The sequence below is a fragment of the Gasterosteus aculeatus genome, chromosome 21, assembly GCF_964276395.1.
Source record: "Gasterosteus aculeatus chromosome 21, fGasAcu3.hap1.1, whole genome shotgun sequence".
Classification (NCBI taxonomy): Eukaryota; Metazoa; Chordata; class Actinopteri; order Perciformes; family Gasterosteidae; genus Gasterosteus; species Gasterosteus aculeatus.
Window position 1 is genome coordinate 13,839,714 of NC_135708.1, and position 16,849 is coordinate 13,856,562.

The window sequence follows — 16,849 nt, forward strand, 5'->3', positions numbered from 1 at the left end:
CTGAGACAAAGGCTGGGCCTCGTTTCATCAGTCAGACCTCACGCTGCCGCTACCAACAGTTCCAATTGGACCTATCAACTCTATCAAGCTATATCTCAATCCTTCTATCCATATATATCTTTAAATGTATCTATCCACGCGTCTCAGGACAACACATGCGGGGCAGTCTGTGACAGTGCGAGGGCAGATGTCCGTCATGCCCAGCTCCTTTGTGAGAGGAGCAATAGACCACCTTACTGCTGCACTCCATTGTCATTCATTTGGTCCAGTGGGGTTTGTTAAATTGTACTGTGAGTATGCAGACTTCAATCCATCACTTGGATTCACAGGAACACAGCAGTGAGGATGCAAACAACTGGACTGATAAACCCACAGGACCCATGATGAAAACACACAAAAACATGTGTTGAACCAAGACAATGTGCGTGGAGCTTTATCTGAATTATTTAACAGTGCTTTTGGAGAGAGAAAAAAAAAGTCATAAGTGAAATATCCTGTTATTGATTTCATTAAACTTTTGGAGGGGAATATATCATCTTTCATTTAAAAATGGTCGGCCAAAAATCATTCAGTATTTAATGCATTTGTTCTTGAGTGAGATTTCAATATCGCTGATCCATTTAGATATTAACCAAATTCAACACTTGTTTTCATGCGCTGATTTTTATTTGTTAATCATGAAAAGGCAGAGACGCTCATAAGGAACAAATGAAGACGCTTTCGACTGCTTTTGCACCCTTAAATTACAGTAAAAAATGGTATAATACATTATAAATAAAGAGTGGGTATAACATTGATTTTGTACACAGGTAGGTTCAAATCTACAATGATAAAAATAACTTTGCTTTTTAAGCAGTTGACGAGGCAAAAAAACCCAAATAATAATAACCATAATATAATAAATTAATAACTGTTTTAAAAATAATTTTACGGAATCACAATGTGTTCACAAACAATTAAAGATAAAAATATGTCCACCAGAAAGCCACAGACATCATTTTTTAACTTATTATAAATATATTTAGACACAATTTTGTATGGCATTTAAATTATGATTTGCCTATTGAAATAGGTTTAATTTATTTTCTTGAACAGCATTTAAATAAAGAAAAACGAAGAGACCCAACCTCTCAAATATTACACACATTTAGTTTTTGTTTTTTCTTGATCAGGATTCACAGTCTCAGTTCCAGGGCCGATATTCTGGATTTAAAACTGTTGTCCCCGCGTAAGGAAAGTTTTGTCCGGAGCTCTTCTGTATCTTGGGATTGTCCTTCGCCGGATACACGGAGCCCTTCTGTAATCCACCTCCTGGAGAAGGAGGAACAATTGTGCTGTCCACGATGTGGCTGTCTGCAGAGGGTGCAAAATAAAAAAAAGTAAATAATGTTTCAAGGAGGATGCAATTTAAAAGAATTGTTTTTTTCAGCGTGATATTTATTCATCTGTACTAGACAACGAAGAGAAATATATACATGTAATACAGCTGACGAAAACTCCTAATATGCATTCGTTTCATTTAAATCCCATTAAACAACAAACTTTGAATTAAATCCAGATAATAAAGGATCAAAGTGTTCACATATTTACTGCTATATTAAAACAAAATAATTTGTAAGCTTACTTGTATGACTTTTCATGTGATATCTGAATTCCGGTTCGTCTTGGAAAGAAGCTCCGCACAGGTCGCAGGCGTGGGGCTTGTCCTTGGCGTGGGTCCGCCTGACGTGGCTGTCGTGGGCGGCGTGCGAAGCGAAGGCCTTCCCGCAGTGCTTGCACTTGAAGGGCCGCTCTCCGGAGTGCTGGCGGATGTGAGTGCGCAGAATGCTGGAAGCAGTGAAGGCCTGGACGAGAGGGAAGCCGAATTCAAATGGCTCTGGTGTTTTATCCACAGTAACAAGCAACTGCGTTTCTATTTTCAATTCGATCATTGTCGAAAAACAAAAAAACGGATTATTGTCATCCACAACGAATTTTATTTTAAAATACTTTAACCCTCTAGTGTCGCGGCGTGCTGCGCACATGGTCCGCATTAGGAGAAAAAGGGGAAATTAGGTTAAACAAAAACCTTCTCGGGGTGCACAAAAAGGGGGCGGGATATCGAGAAGGGCCGTAAATGAAAAGTCTAATCCGAGCGGACAAAAGCGCGCGTGTACATCTGGCGGTAATTAGCACGTGAGTGTCTCCGTGGATAACGAGGGGTGTTTTTAATAACGTGTCAAAATGATACCATGTGATGTTTTTCCTTCAAAATGTCACGGTACAGCATGAACATGGCAACACGGTACTGATAATTGTGGCCAAAATAATAGGAAATGAAAAAGTAAACCGGACTCTTACCTTGTTGCAGTAAACGCACTTGTAAGGCCGTTCTCCGGAGTGCACGCGCATGTGTTTGTTGAGGCTGGAGGACTGCGAGAAACTCTTTGCGCACACTGAGCACTGCGGGCCGGACACACACACACACACACACACACACACACACACACACACACACACACAAAGTTACAAGTCATTCGTCACGTCCTTCTATTTGGAGTATAAATTAAGCTCAAGAAGAAACATATTATTACATAAATACATGTATATAGAAATATTTGTATTCGTAGGTGACGCTGAAGGGGAGCTGTTCTTTCAGCACCATGGAGCAGATACACACACGCGCACCGTCTCAGTACCTTGTGAGGCCTGTGCTTTTCGTGGACGTGCAAGATGTGGATCCTTAATCTGTCCCTCTTCTCGAAAGATCTGGTGCAGAGGTGACAGGGGAACTTCCTGTCGCCCTGGTCCACGCAGCGCGTGTACTTCAGGTGCTTGTCTCGGTAGTACTTGTACGCAAACACTTTCCCGCACCTGTCACACTTGAAACCTTCGCCGGTATCTGTGTGTGGGGGGGGGGGGGTTACAAAAAACTATAGGTTCGGTTCGGTGATACAACTAGAAAAGTGCACTAGGAAAAAAAGAGGTGAAGGTGAGGATGCTGACCCTCGGCGGGGGGGGGCGCGCCGTTTCCCTCCCTGGGGTCTTTCAGCGTGAGGGGGATGCCGAGGAACTGCATGTAGCAGTCTCCGTACCACACCAGCAGCTCCTGGCCCGGTCGGATCTCTTTGCAGGCCTCGTAGAAGATCTGATTCTGGATCTGCACGGCAATCAGGTTCTGCTCCTCCGGGAACCGGGCGCACTTCACTGAGGACATCCAGTTCCCCGAGGTTCCCCGGCCGTCAACGAAGTGACTCAACCGGCCGTTTTCGAACACCTGGCGGGGGGAGAAAAGGTGTGTTTTGCATTAGATAGGATTTTAAAAAGATGGTCTGGTTCATTTCGTGATTAGACCAGACTGCTCGGCCCGGAACAGGACTTCGGGAATACATTTGTGACGTTTTACCTCCCACATGAGGGTGTTGTCGTCGTATGTTTTTATCTCACTGGTATTCACCAGTTTCCCTCGGAATGGACCGAAGCGCGTCCCTTGAGGGATGCAGCTTTTGTCCGTGAAAACTCCACAGTGTGACACGTTTCCCCACGATGCCTGGACCACGGTTAATCCTGCAACAGTGTCCAGAAACAAACAACACAGCAACAACAACCAGAGGGGTTAAATCTCAGCCGCAATAATCCCACCCCCGGTGGTTCGGATGCAGCGAATTAAAGTGGATCCATGACAGTTTCTCACCGTCTGGAAGTTCAAGTGTTTCTCTGTCCGGCGGGAGAATGTGAGAGTCGGAAACTGAACGAGGAAAACAAAGATTTCATTAATATGTGAAGGAGATAAGAGAACTCGATGACAAAGTGATTATTATTATTTGATGAGGCCTTAATGTCAGCAGACCGGTGTTCATCATGATGTCCGTCTCGTGGTCTCACGCCAAACACACATAGGTTGAGTGTGTCTCACCTGACTTTTCGGGCAGGGCCAGTCCCGACAAGGCGTGACCCCCGCTGCGCTCCGGGCCGCCGGAGTAACCGTAGAGCACCGTGAACAAGTCCTCCTCGCTGAAATGAAAAGACGCGCGCGGTTTATCCGGCGACCGGAGGCGAGACGAACTCTCCTTGGGCGGCGAGGAAGAAGAAGAAGAAGAAGAAGAAGAGGAAGCGGCGCAGGACGACCTCCCGCTGGACGGGCTGCCGAAGTCCGAAGACAGCGGGCCGGCGGCGTGCTCGGTCACCACGGCGGCCAGCTCCTCCGGTTTCTGCGAGTACGGCGCGTGCCCGGGCAACATCTGGCTCAGGTAGGGCGCGCCGGGCACGCGCAACACGTGTTCGTGCAGCACCGACGCGTGGAGACGTTGCTGGCGGTGCAACGGAGGGCCGCCGCCGTGCGTGTCCGAGACCAGACGACCGAGGGACTTGAGGGGATGGAGGAGGCTGTGGGTCTGCGGGAGGAAGTCCATGTGGTGGAGGTGGTGGAGGTGGGGGTGGGGGTGGTGGGGGCTGGGAAGAGGGGCCCCGTAGAAGCCTGATTTCAGCATGCCGACTTGGACGCAGCTTCTGTCCTTCAGCACTACGGGGATGCTGGACAGGGACACCGACATGACAGCGCAGCGGGGGGGAGGTTCGAACGGAGATGCGCGTCCTTCGGTGGGGGAGAGAGGAAGACGAAGGGGTGGGAGAGGAAGTGAGGGTGAGTTTAATGCAACAACAACAAAAAAAGAAATCTAGAACTGGACACATGACGTTAAGAGAAGTTGACCACCTGAATTGATTTTTTACTTCTTTTTCTTCTTCAAATTCGAGTAAGGCTCTAATTTAGACATCGACCCACAGAGGATTTTTAGTCAAAGAAATACTAGAAAATACTTAAATATCAGTAAGGGCATTTGATTGAAGCCAACTTTAATAGCGCACGAGTTTTCAAATGAAAACCAGAGAAAGAAATAGTGAGAACTGCAGACATGCAGAACATTTTGAACGGATCCATCGAACAAGAAGTAAAAGCAGTCCACGGTGAAATTGGACAGCCGATTTTGCAATATTTCCAGCTGAGAGGACACGCGCCATCGGAGACGCGCGCCAGATGTTCATCAGCGGCGTTAAACGACCGGCTTAAATAAGGTGTTTTTTTTAGGAACCGTTTACCAATCAGCCAGTAAATAGAGGGACAAATCAGGGTCATGACACTAATTAAACAACTGCCACCCGGAGCAGAGGTCAACATTAATGAAGCGTTATATAGAGCCTATACCGTCAATGCGGGGGGGGAAAAGGTATCAGAAGGGCAATAGTACGTGTTAAAGGAAATTGTTGTAATCAAGAAATAAAAACAAATAAATAAAAGGAGTTACTGACTGACGTGAATCGAACGAAAACACAATTTCTTGTATAGTGTGCTTTGAAGAATATCGAACATAATATCATCGAGCGCCACACACCGTCGTTTCTTATATAAAGATGCAGCATTGAAAAAAAGGGAAAGGAAATAAACTCACCTTGTTTAATAAATCAGAGGTTTAGATGCAGCCTTTGTCATATCCAGCACGATGTGTGCATCAACTCTGAGCTTCAGCATTACGCACTGCTGTGCCGCAGGAGCCTTTCAGTGTGCACACGGTGGTCATCTGAGGGCACCTCACCACTGTCCACACTCATGTCCTTCCCAGGACCTTGTTCCTATTGGCCAGAGAGTCAGCTGAAGCTCATGCATCTCAATGTCCCGTGGGGGTACATCTTCTCAGGGACAACCCACCGGGTCCACTTCGGCGCACCGGTCTGCTTTCTCTGGCACAATGAGGGCCGATTGAGAGAGGTGTTCCCAAACATTTCCATAAGATCACCGCCCCCCAAACACACACACGCGATACGACTTACTGAGGGGCCCCATGTGGAGTCAAGATATGTGTTGTTATGGCTTGGATGTGGTGAATTAGGAAGATAAAAGAATGCTAGTTTATCTCTTGCGGCTCGAAACGTCATCAACCAAACGAGTAAAAGTACGTGGGATCTCTGGCGTTAATCACGCGTAATACGGACCACGTGATCATTAGCCTTTTATTTTCCTGCATAGAGGATCATTGGGCTATATGTTTCGGACTAAGATGCTGGTGTACCACATGCTTGTCGCTAAGAATTAAAAATATTTGTTTATATCACCAATTAAAATCTGTGTCAGCATTAATCCAAAACAAAACACATGAAACGCAAATATAAAATTATATACACAGTTTAATTGTATTTCTTAATCTTGCATTTTAGTCACAAAACACTACTTGGCAGTCTTGATTTTGGAAAATACAATACATGGAGGCCTTCGATCATTTTTTGTAACTTTTAATCACATGAAATAAGACTCAATTAAATACTGCAATAACAGAATTCTTTATTTACAAGGCAAATAGCATCAGCGAAGCCATATTAGTTCACAACTTGCATAACTGTGGTTTTAACTTCTCTTGTATATCTAATTTTGCATAAAACGCTCACACACACACGCACACACACGCCCACACACACGAGGGGTTCAAAGGTGAATGCAGGTATACAGTGAGATTCCTGTGAAAAATGCAGAAAAAAAAATATCTGAGCAGGGGAAAACAACAGTAAGCTTTCCTCAGAAAGTCCATTTAGTATATTACATATTGCTTCAACATCCCTGTGCATCATTCTTTCCATACAAACAGTGGGGGGGGGGGGGTTAAATAACAGAGTCTTCAACCCAACACAGAACAGAGAGCGATGGTGACGGACAGTTCAACTGGGGCCGAGGCTCCAGCAAACTGCCAAGCGTTGAGAGATGATGCACCCATTCAATATTGTACACAAGTCATTATACAAATTTATACAGACAGCGGTGTAATGTACAAGAACGAGAACAGACGAAATCTAAGGCATTATGCTATAGGGTTTTTAGCATTTCAAGGTTGCATCTTAGCTCTAAGAAATTGGCAGACAATACAAAAGGGCGTTTAAAGTTAAGAGGAAAAAAAAGTTTTTTGTTTAGTGGGTCAAAAGCCTGGATATTTGTAGTGGGCAAATTCATGGATTTGCTCCTGTCCTCATTATAAATGCTAAAAAATGCATTGCTACCACATGGCTTTAAATCTTTTCAAAATCTTGACAATCTTTGGAAATTTGCAGAGGGCTGTGAATCATTCTTTAAGATGGCTCAAAAAGGCTTGTTCTGCACAACTGAATGATACAATCAAAACAGCATTTATCAACAAAAGAAAAGACCAAAGATCTCCTTTGGGCCCAAACCAGGACAACTGCAGGGACATCTGCAGTGATGACAACCACAATATTAATGCAGTGGGGCGCCTGTGGGACAATGTCCTTCACCTAAACGCTGAGACAAGCAGGGTACGTCTGGAACACCAGCAGTCACATCCTCAGAACTTCCACGGCGATACATTCACAATGATTCCCTTCCCGTTTCTACGTCGGCACCCCGTTAAGTGACATCATCGTAAATTTATTTATGTTTCGAGTGGGCTGCGAGGCGCACGGGGACCAACAGGTCGTCGCCCCCGTGAAGATAAGAGCTGGTAGAATTCAGAAATCCAATTGAAAAGGTGAGGAATATTTGGCTTGCTCCAAGTTTGTCCTGGGTTAAAATAGTTATAAAAAACATTTTTTTTTTTTGTTGAGGAAAATGTACTTTTGAGGTTAGAGAAGATGACTTTCTTTAAATCTTGTGACGGTCAAACCGATAACTCCCCCCTAAAAGGGGCACAAGCGCAGCGAGTCATCGCTGAACACTTTATAGTGGAACCAAGTGCCTGAGGTCATTAAATATGGCTAAATGTCCGTCAGAGCAGGTCTCATAACTGAGCGGCCTCAACTCTGACCTCTGCGATAGAGGAGCGGCTGGAGGCCGAGAGGGTCAACGAGGGGAACCACAAAACGACCTCCCTCTGCAGGCCTCAGCCAATGCTGCATAATCTATTAGGAACGCTGCGTGTGGATGTGGACTTTCTTGGTACAAACTGCAATAAAAAACTGTGTTTAATACTGCATCCAAACTTGGAGCAAAAAAAAAAAAAAAAGTGTCCTTTTTATTCAGGAAACTGTACAAAAATTACAAAAAAAGACAGAACAAAAACAAAAAAAAACAAGAGATTCTCAAGTAATTGTTATTGCTTGTTTACATCACACCAGAACAGTTTGCACCTAGCAGCTTGTATGAAGCATTTTCCACTCCAGACGACATAGAAAGCACACTTGTTATTTTTTTTTTTTATAGTTGTTGTATGGCTGTGTTGAACTTCTGTTTTTTTGTCTTATTCTATTTTTTTTGTGGTGTTCTATGCTAAAGGCAGAGAAGCAAGCGATAATCTGTACACTGTATACACACAGCACCCCCCTCCCCCTACAACTACCCACAGCCCCCCCCTCACCCGTCTGCATCGTACCAGAACAACATAAAGGCTCCTGCTCCACTTCTCTGCTTCGAGAGGCAGTTGTGACCAGATGGGGGAACCGAACCCGAAGGAATAAAATAAATAGGAAAGACAATGTGTTACTTATTGGTATGTACAATCTCTGAAATTCATTTTTAAACCACATATCATTTTGAGATCTTGTTCTGAAACTAAAAAGGACCAAAAGTATAATCCATTATTCGTGTCCATAGAAGAATCTTCTCAGAAAGAATACAACCATTACTGTTAAAATTATAAAAAAAGTGCCTCTTTCACACTTTTAGAAATCTTTTTTCTTGTTGCTACTAAGATAAACAATCATCTATAATAATTAAAATGAATCTATACAGAAAAATAAAACTTAATTTAATACACTATATAAACCTCTTGACTAAATTAGTCTAATCATACAAATCATCATTCCACTCAAACCATTCTTCTGCAGTGTTTTCAAGATCTTTTTTTCTTCTTTTTCAACCATTTCTTCATTCTACATCTTAATTCTCACAACAATAAGAACAAACCCCAACAAGAACTAAAATAATAATAAAATAAACAGCAAAAAGGCAAAACCGGCAAGTTTTTGAGCTCCGTGCATGAATTTGAACATAACTTTGGAGTCTTTGCTGCCACTTCGGAACCAGGTGGAAATGTCACAAATGTGTGAGAAAGAAAGGACACGAAAGAATCAGGTCATCAACGTCATTTTTTGAGATGAGATTGTAAATGGCCGCTGTCCACTGAGAGGAATACATTCATCAGAACAAGGGATCCAAACCATTGCTGCTCCCCCCCATCTAGGTTGGTGTCCCCCAGCGGGAGGCCTACAGTAAGTCACACTACGGTGAATGCAGCTGGACAGGCAGACAGACTGGCTCATCACAACCCCCCCCCCCCCCCCTCCTCCAGGAGGACCAGGCCCCCAGCAGCCTTACCCCGGACCTCTCCGCTCTCTCCCTTGTCTGTTCCGGGGTGGGGGGGGGGGGGGGGGGGGGGGGTGCGGCCTCCTTCGGGGACAGACGGCAAAACGCGGGGCGACGAGGTTCGGGTGGAACCGCCTGGCTGGTTGGTTTCAAGGGGGGGCGGGTTACATGTTTGTACAATTTTTCTTAAAGGGCCAACGCACTCCTTGCTCCAGCTGTTCAGTGAGGTTCAGGACTCCACGGGGGTCAACAGTATTTCTGCAGAGAGAATACGCGTGTGAGATCACGGGCCTGGAAAGCGTCTGATGGACACACAACTCGAACAAAGACACAAGACTCGCGGGGCTTGAACTTGTCGGGAGTAAATCAGCCACATGTGAGAAAGAGACTGTAAACAAATAGAAATCCTTCTTGGAACACCCCATCAAGCCTCAAAACAAGTTAGTAAATCACAAAAGGCCGCACTAATGGCCGAACGGTAAATAATTGAAATAATCTAAGTGCCAATATATTTCTATAATCCAGGAAGGAGGATAAATCAAGTGACAGATATACTGGTGTGCTGCAATGGTCTGAAGTGCAGACAATCAAACAGCAGCACCTTGGTTAAATATTCATGGCCCTTTATTGGGCTTAAAAGCATCATGGACAACAACAGTGCTTTTCACATACAAAGCCAACAATACCAGGGAGACAAAAGGGAGAAGGATTAACTTCTTAACATTAAACACTCGCCTGACACGGAGCGCCGACAAAGTCTAACCAACTGTACTTTAAAGTTATTTTTATTGAGTGACTGAGTTGCGTTTCAAAAGGCAGAGTCCACCCGTGTTTGCGTGTCCGTTTGACGGATCTGTGTTTTCCACACGGAGCGTCATACGGTAACTCTATATTCTTTATAGTCTATACCGGCTAAATGGTCTGGCTCTAAAGTGCCCGCTGCTAATTACATCACTGTCCTCTAAGTTGGAGTGAAGTATCAGAACACCACCTAGAGGAGTTACGTAAACTGCAGAGTAAATAATTCATTAGCGCGCCTGTTCAATAAGTGTGCCCAAACACTTAGGACCTTACGACGAGACAAACACGTTCATAGGAAACTGGGAGCGGGGAGACAAAGGCAAAACCTTTTAGTTTTTCTTGGTCCCCCGATCACTGCGTAAAACTTTAAAGGGGCCCTTTTTAGTTGACCTCTCGAGGTTTATACGCTACAAGTCTCGTTGTATTCCTAATGGTGGAGACATTACGGGGTTCCTCCGAAGCTCCATCATTTGGGCAGGCCGCGCTACGAGAACATTGGCTCCTCTTGGTTGGGAGAGCGCGGGGATGATGTCGGCCCGGTGTTTACCTGTTCCGGCCCCATGGAGGGCAGGCTGGGCGAGGGCCCCGAGGCCATGGACGTGACACTCATCTGTCCGGCCATCTGGCCCATGCTGCTGGCGGCCATGTTGACGTTGTTGAGGTTCATGGCGTTCCCGTTGTACATGTTGCTGTTGCTCTGCTGGGGGAACTGCTGCGACGCCTGCTGCTGTGGGAACATGCTGGGGGGAGAAAGGGGGGGGATAAAGCTCAACATTCAGAGTTTCTGAGAAGCATGTGATCAATTCATGAGACAACTGAAATACATTGTTGTGAACATGTGGTTGGCACGGTGTGAGCCTCGTATTTTCTTTATATTGTAATATCAGAGAAGCTCATTAACAGACAAAAACTGGCACACAATGATTGTGATACTGTAAAAAAGATGATTATTTTTAGGGCTGTCTTTTTTGCTGATTTCTAAATGGATTTAAAGACACATCTTGGCTTTTGGAACAGTCTAATCAGACACTACAGGTTCATGCAGGAGGAATCTCCACAGATTTCTTTACCCGTTGCCTCCTATGTTGCCTTGTGGCCAACCGTTCATGTCGGAGGAGCCCTGGAAAGCAGCGTTTCCTTGGCTCTGCTGCATCATGGGGGACTGCGCATGGGCCATGCGGGGAGAAAGCAGGGGGCTCTGTGGTGTGCCCGGACCCCCGAAGCCTCCGTCCGCCTGTTGGCTCATACCTGTGGCGGACGCATCAAGATAGGTTGACATCAATGCACCTGCGCAGACTCGAGTGAAAAGCAAGTAAGAGTAAGGAGCAACCAGAGCGAACGTTGGCACAATCACGCCATCGGCAACCGAGGGGGTCCATTCCAGTCTGCATTCACGATTAATGACAGGCAGTGAATATCACCGACATGCACGTTAAGCAGTTAATAAGGCAAGAAACTAGGAGGAAAGGGAATAAGGAGACGGATTGGGAGAAATGGGAAAGGGAGAAGTAATGTCTGGCAGAAGTTGCTGTACTGTACGAACCTGAAGTTCCAGAATCTGATTGAGGCGCCATTGAATACGTCATCATACAAATCTGTAATTAGCATAGGTTGTTGATCTATGTCTGGATAACTCGCCACGCTGTCGAACTGACAAGGTGCAGCCTTGATCGTGTCTCTGCCAGCTCACTCTTAAGGAGTCCGGTTTCTCCGGGTGTCCCCTGCTCAACTTTGATTGATTATTGCGCTCTTGTCGCCCTCTGGTGGAGAAAGAGTGTACAGCCAGGACACCATTTTGGACGGGGCAAAGAACCGTGAGTACACAAAGACACACGCCGATAGCTAAACCCTGTGTAATAACAATTAACAGGGGAGTGAGAATGCCGTACGACTCGAATCAATGGTCGGCAGCTGATTGACGCATAATTTTACAAATCAGGAGACTGCAGTTGGACGCATCAACGCGCTGACACAATGACAAACACAGGTTGTAGGGTGACGTGTGTATGGATGGCTGAGAAAGGAGGGGGCTTGTAAGGTGGTGGGAGAGGGACGGGGAGGGGGGGGCAGTACCTGAGTTGGGAAACTGAAAGGCACTGTGCTGCATTTGGGGGCTGAGTACGGCCCCGTACTGTCCGCCCATCATGCTTGCGTTTCCCATCATCATCTGTGAGGAGGAGGAGGTGGAGGAGGAGATGCCATGCATGTGGAGCTGAGGGTTCGGGGGGAGAGAGGGCAGGCTGGGGGAGAGAGGGGAGGAGAAGGGGCTGGTAGGGGGAGGTGGCGAGGCCAGGCCTGTACTGGTACCGTAGCTGGGCGGGTAGGGGAACTGCTGAGGGTTGGCCTGGGGGATCCGGGGGTTACTCATGCCTCCAGCGGCCATGTTGGGAGGCAGGCTGAGACCCTGCGCCCTCATGGCCATGCTCCTCTGCTGCTGGACCTGCTGCTGCTGCTGCCTCTGCCTCAGGTGATTACTCAGCAGCTCCCGCTGACGCTGCGCCAACATCTGGGCATTGATGGTCCCCTGGAGGAGGAGGAGGAGAATAATGTGTCATAATAGAGAGTGTCACAGATGTACATTAAATGAGTCGACTTCTGAAATGAAAGCATTTACTTTAAAGCGGTCTTTAATACTACTACAACACCCACTAGTCATAACAGCATCAGTGCAGACTCACCTGGTTTGGAGCGCTGGCTCTAAGAGGTAGGTTCACATTTGACACACCACTCATCTGACTCATCATTGGCTGACGGTTCTGGCGGGGCACGAGAAGGAAGAAGAGGTTCAGACAAATGCCGGCGGGTTGAAACATCTTTAAAACACTTCATTCCGTGCGTATATACGTACTTCTCACCTCCCCCTAGTAAATGGGTAAAGAATACAAATAAAAAAAAGCACAAAACACAACTAAACGGCTGGGACGACTAAATCAACCTAAATGTTCTTTGTGTGTACAGAAGAGCTGCCAAAATGTCAACCTCAAGGATAGTTTCACAACTCGCACGCGCTCAGTCAAACAGCGACTGACCAAACGGGTAAAACTGAAAGGAAAAAGAGAAGAAATCACAAGGGAACCTTCGTGGGAAGCGCGTGTACCTGCTGGGACTGTAGGCGGTGCTGGAGCTGCAGTCGTAGTGCGTTGGGCTGGTTGGGGACGACCCCAGAGGGCCGGAGACCGGGCCGGGCCTGCATCCTCATCATGGGGTAACCCGGCCGCGGGCCCATCTGGCCAGACATGGGGTGGAAGCCCGGCTCTTGCATGGGGGCACCGGGGTAGCCTCTCTGGGCCATGTGGGAGGGAGGGGGGACAAATTGCTGGGTGTACATGGGGGGCTTTTGGTCTATTATCATGGAGGGGTCCTGAGGGAACTGGTCCGGCTCCATTGATTGATTCTGTAAACAAGGCAGAAACCGAAATCAGCGGGAAAAAATGCAGAGCGAAAACATAATAAAGTCACCAAAAACTAATTTTCAAAAAATAAATGAATGTGATCTCACCTGTTCAACCAGACCAGGAATCCCCAGGGCACGATCAATCTCCTCCAGGCCGTCAAAATCCTTCAGTGCGGTGTACAGCTGGGACAGCAGGGCCCCCTCGTCCACGGCGCCGCCGTCCCCAGAGCCGTGGCCCGTGCTACACAGCAACTCGTCCTGCTGCGCCGGGTGCACCGGCCTGAGCAGAGAGGAGACGGGTGCTGGTGCTCAAGTACAGCTCATCGGTGACGAGCCAAAGAAAACGAGAGAAAAAGGCTTCTCCCGGGGAAGGCCAGCAAGTTTCTCACCTGGTCTGGTTCACGAAAGCTGTCTGGTCGATGGGCATCATGCTGTCTGGCCAGGGGGCCGTCTGGTTGGGTGGAGCCTGTTGCTGGGTGAAATGGTGGCTGACCATACTGATGTCCATATCAGGTTGGGCTGAATAGGAGAGGAGAACGAGATGAAGGCGGGATAGTAGGGAGGCAATTTTGCAACTTTGGTTGTCACGAGGAGAACATCTGGCAACCGGATGATGGTGGTTATTCTTAAACCCGGGAGCAACCGCACAGTCTGGTTAGACATTAAGGTCTTTGTGAGTGCCGCACTTTGGTCAGCCACTGGGGGGCAACCTTTAACAATCAACAGCAAAGCGATAATATGAGTGGCTGGATAAAGAAATGGGGCTTTGATGTCGACGCTTTCGTACTTGCATCTCGTTCCCGCTTTTAAAACTTGTGCAACGTTTTCGGGGCACACTGGGCTCTCACCTCCGGCCATCATGGGGACTGCAGCATCGGCCGGGGCCCCAGCTGGCCGTTGGGCCTCATGGGAGCCCCGTTGGGCCCAATCCTGCCTTGCACGGGACCTTGCTGTCCGGGGCCGGACGCTGCCAGAGGAGGCGCAGATGCCGAACCCCACCCAGCCCTCCTGCTGCTGCTGCTGCATCCCCGGCCGTGGACCTCCCTGAGCAATCATTCCTAGAGGAGCGAACAGCAAATGAAAACCAGAAACAGCGAGAAAAGGCCTCAGGACACGCTGGACGTCCCCATGATGCGCCGGTGTAACAGGAGATGAAAAGACATCCACCGGGGGCTATAGAGGGCCGCTGATGAGTGACAGAAACTCTGCCGGTGTGGGTGAATACATATTTCCTGTCACAGGAAGTGAGTCACTGTGCCATGATGTGACAGGTGACGAGCTGAGAGCGACGCAGAGGGTGAGAAAAGGACTTTCCCCCAGAAAACTGCAGCGGCGTAGACAAACAAGTATATCATTAAACAGTTTCCCTGTACCTTAAGACAGCGCCGAAGAAAAATGACACGAGCCACTTAATTTGATCCGGACACAACGGAGCTCAAAGGCTCATCAAGGCGCACTATGTGGACTCCCTCACCCCGCCCAACGAAACACAAGCACAACAGTCACACCCACCTGCGCTGACCATACCGGCCTGGTTAGCCATCATGCCGTGACCTCCCACCATGCCGTGCTGCTGTTGCTGCATGAGAGTGTATGGGCTCGTGGCCCTGATGGGGTACTGTAATGAGGGCGGCTGGGGGGACACGTTCATGTCCAGGGACACGCTCCTCACTGGCAGACCTCGGCCCGGCTGGCCCGGTCGGACCCCCGCAAAGTCTGCAAGCAGGAAGGGAGAAGTCAATGATAACATAGTAATAAACAGTTTCCACAGCTACGCATTTCGAATGTCATGATGGGAGTATTTCCCTGAACAGTGTGAAGTGTGTGTGAAGTGTGTGTGTGTGAGTGATAGAGAGTGACTCACTCGTTGGGCCCATGCCAGTCCCGATGCCCCTGTGCTGCTGCTGCTGCTGCTGCGCCACCATGGCGGGATTGGTCTCGGACATCTGCAGGATGTCGTTGATGATGTTCTGCTTGTCCATGGGACTGGGCAACGAAACGGGCCGCGGCTCACAGAAGAGCTGCGGCTGAGCATTCTGCAGATCGTTCAGGATGTCGTCCAGCTCCGACGACTGGAGAGGACACGCAGGGGAAAGAAAAGGGTTTTAAAACCACATTAAATAATAAGCGGTCAAGCGAAAAGTCTCTGTCTGCACAAGGAGTCTCTCTCTTTGAGAGGGAACAGCGGACTTGGCCTTGTTTATAATGGCGCAGTGACCCCGGGGCGAAATGGACCACTTTCCGTCAAATCTAGGCCACAATTCGTTTTTCCTCATCTTAGAGGACACATACTGCTCCTCGCTCAGCGGCTGCTGCCCTCGATAAAACACACAACTGCGTCGCTTCCTCCCTCCTTCTCAAAGCGCACAAGTAAGAATGGAGCATTATTCTGCTGCGTACGGAGTGTGAACCACGGGGACAGGAGGCCACTGGAGTGGCTTTCTACGGAGCAACAAGGTAGAGCCGCGAGAGGCGGCAAGAGTTTGGTTGGTGCCAAAGAGCTTAGACTACTATCTACCCCCCCCCCGCCCCCTCTTCTCCCTCTACTGTAAACAGCTGGACGGAACCTGTAAAAACACCGCACACGGTTGCATTTTTACACAGCTGGGCTTTGGACAATTCAGCATGCTTTTTTTGTTGTTTCGATTTCACACAACTGTTTAAAAATCTGCTGCTGATCCACTGGGCCGAGCTGCAGGGTTCGGTCACGGTCTCTTGCTCTTCTGTTTCACCACCACTGGCAGTGGACAAAATAACCAGAACACCTCGGTAATGCAGACTGACGCAGCGCCTCAACGAACTGCAGCCCAAGAAAAAAAAAAAAAAGTAAAAAAACTTCACAATAAGTGGAATGTTGGAAGGCTACATTAACGGCGGCATCACTGCATTGAAATAGATTTCCCACGCGGACAAAGAGGGGAGGGCGTAGATGGCAGCCACAACGGAACATAAACACGCAGGCGATCGTATGGGTTCTTTAGAGAGCGGCCTGAGGGACTTGGGTAAATAAGTCGCAGTGGCTGTGGGAGGCCAGGAGGGGGCGGCACACTTGGACTCGCGGGGCTCCCGATCCGATCGGTGACATACTGTACGGCAGGAAAAAAAACAAACAACAGCACCAGCAGCCGCTGTGTCAATGCTGCACTTCACCGTTCTAGACAGCGACATGCATCCGTGAGGCGTGCACATGCTAACGGAGGTTAGAGACCGATGGAATGGATGTCTCTTGGTGGCCGAGGACTTAAGACTGCATGTGCTTTATCTGAGGAGTAGGAGAGCCAGAGAGGAGTGTGGCAGTGGTGGGGGTGAGAGAGAGAGCGAGAAGCCCTAATGAGGTCAGGAATGATGTAATGCTCCTGTACGCTCCCGGCTTGCTC

The 16,849-nt window shown here is 47.9% G+C and overlaps 2 protein-coding genes across 2 annotated transcripts in view; both read right to left on the reverse strand.

Annotated features, from left to right (window-relative positions):
* Nucleotides 1-654: 654 nt before the first annotated feature.
* On the reverse strand, nucleotides 655-5,557 carry prdm14 (PR domain containing 14). Its single transcript, XM_078095865.1, has 9 exons — nucleotides 5,427-5,557; nucleotides 3,896-4,573; nucleotides 3,674-3,727; nucleotides 3,386-3,546; nucleotides 2,986-3,256; nucleotides 2,679-2,881; nucleotides 2,341-2,442; nucleotides 1,625-1,844; nucleotides 655-1,353 (listed from the first exon to the last, which is right to left on the reverse strand). The coding sequence occupies exons 2-9, from the start codon at nucleotides 4,530-4,532 to the stop codon at nucleotides 1,184-1,186; spliced, it is 1,818 nt and encodes a 605-aa protein (XP_077951991.1). The 5' UTR covers nucleotides 4,533-4,573; nucleotides 5,427-5,557; the 3' UTR covers nucleotides 655-1,183.
* A 736-nt stretch (nucleotides 5,558-6,293) lies between these two features.
* Nucleotides 6,294-16,849, reverse strand: part of ncoa2 (nuclear receptor coactivator 2) — a 43,829-nt gene continuing 33,273 nt past the window's right edge. The window contains 13 exon segments of the mRNA XM_040166911.2: nucleotides 6,294-9,535; nucleotides 10,626-10,818; nucleotides 11,149-11,326; nucleotides 12,152-12,602; nucleotides 12,757-12,834; nucleotides 13,176-13,472; nucleotides 13,578-13,752; nucleotides 13,862-13,991; nucleotides 14,321-14,338; nucleotides 14,341-14,467; nucleotides 14,469-14,530; nucleotides 14,985-15,188; nucleotides 15,337-15,544. Coding sequence (XP_040022845.2) covers nucleotides 9,524-9,535; nucleotides 10,626-10,818; nucleotides 11,149-11,326; nucleotides 12,152-12,602; nucleotides 12,757-12,834; nucleotides 13,176-13,472; nucleotides 13,578-13,752; nucleotides 13,862-13,991; nucleotides 14,321-14,338; nucleotides 14,341-14,467; nucleotides 14,469-14,530; nucleotides 14,985-15,188; nucleotides 15,337-15,544 — 2,133 coding nt within the window. The 3' untranslated portion in view covers nucleotides 6,294-9,523.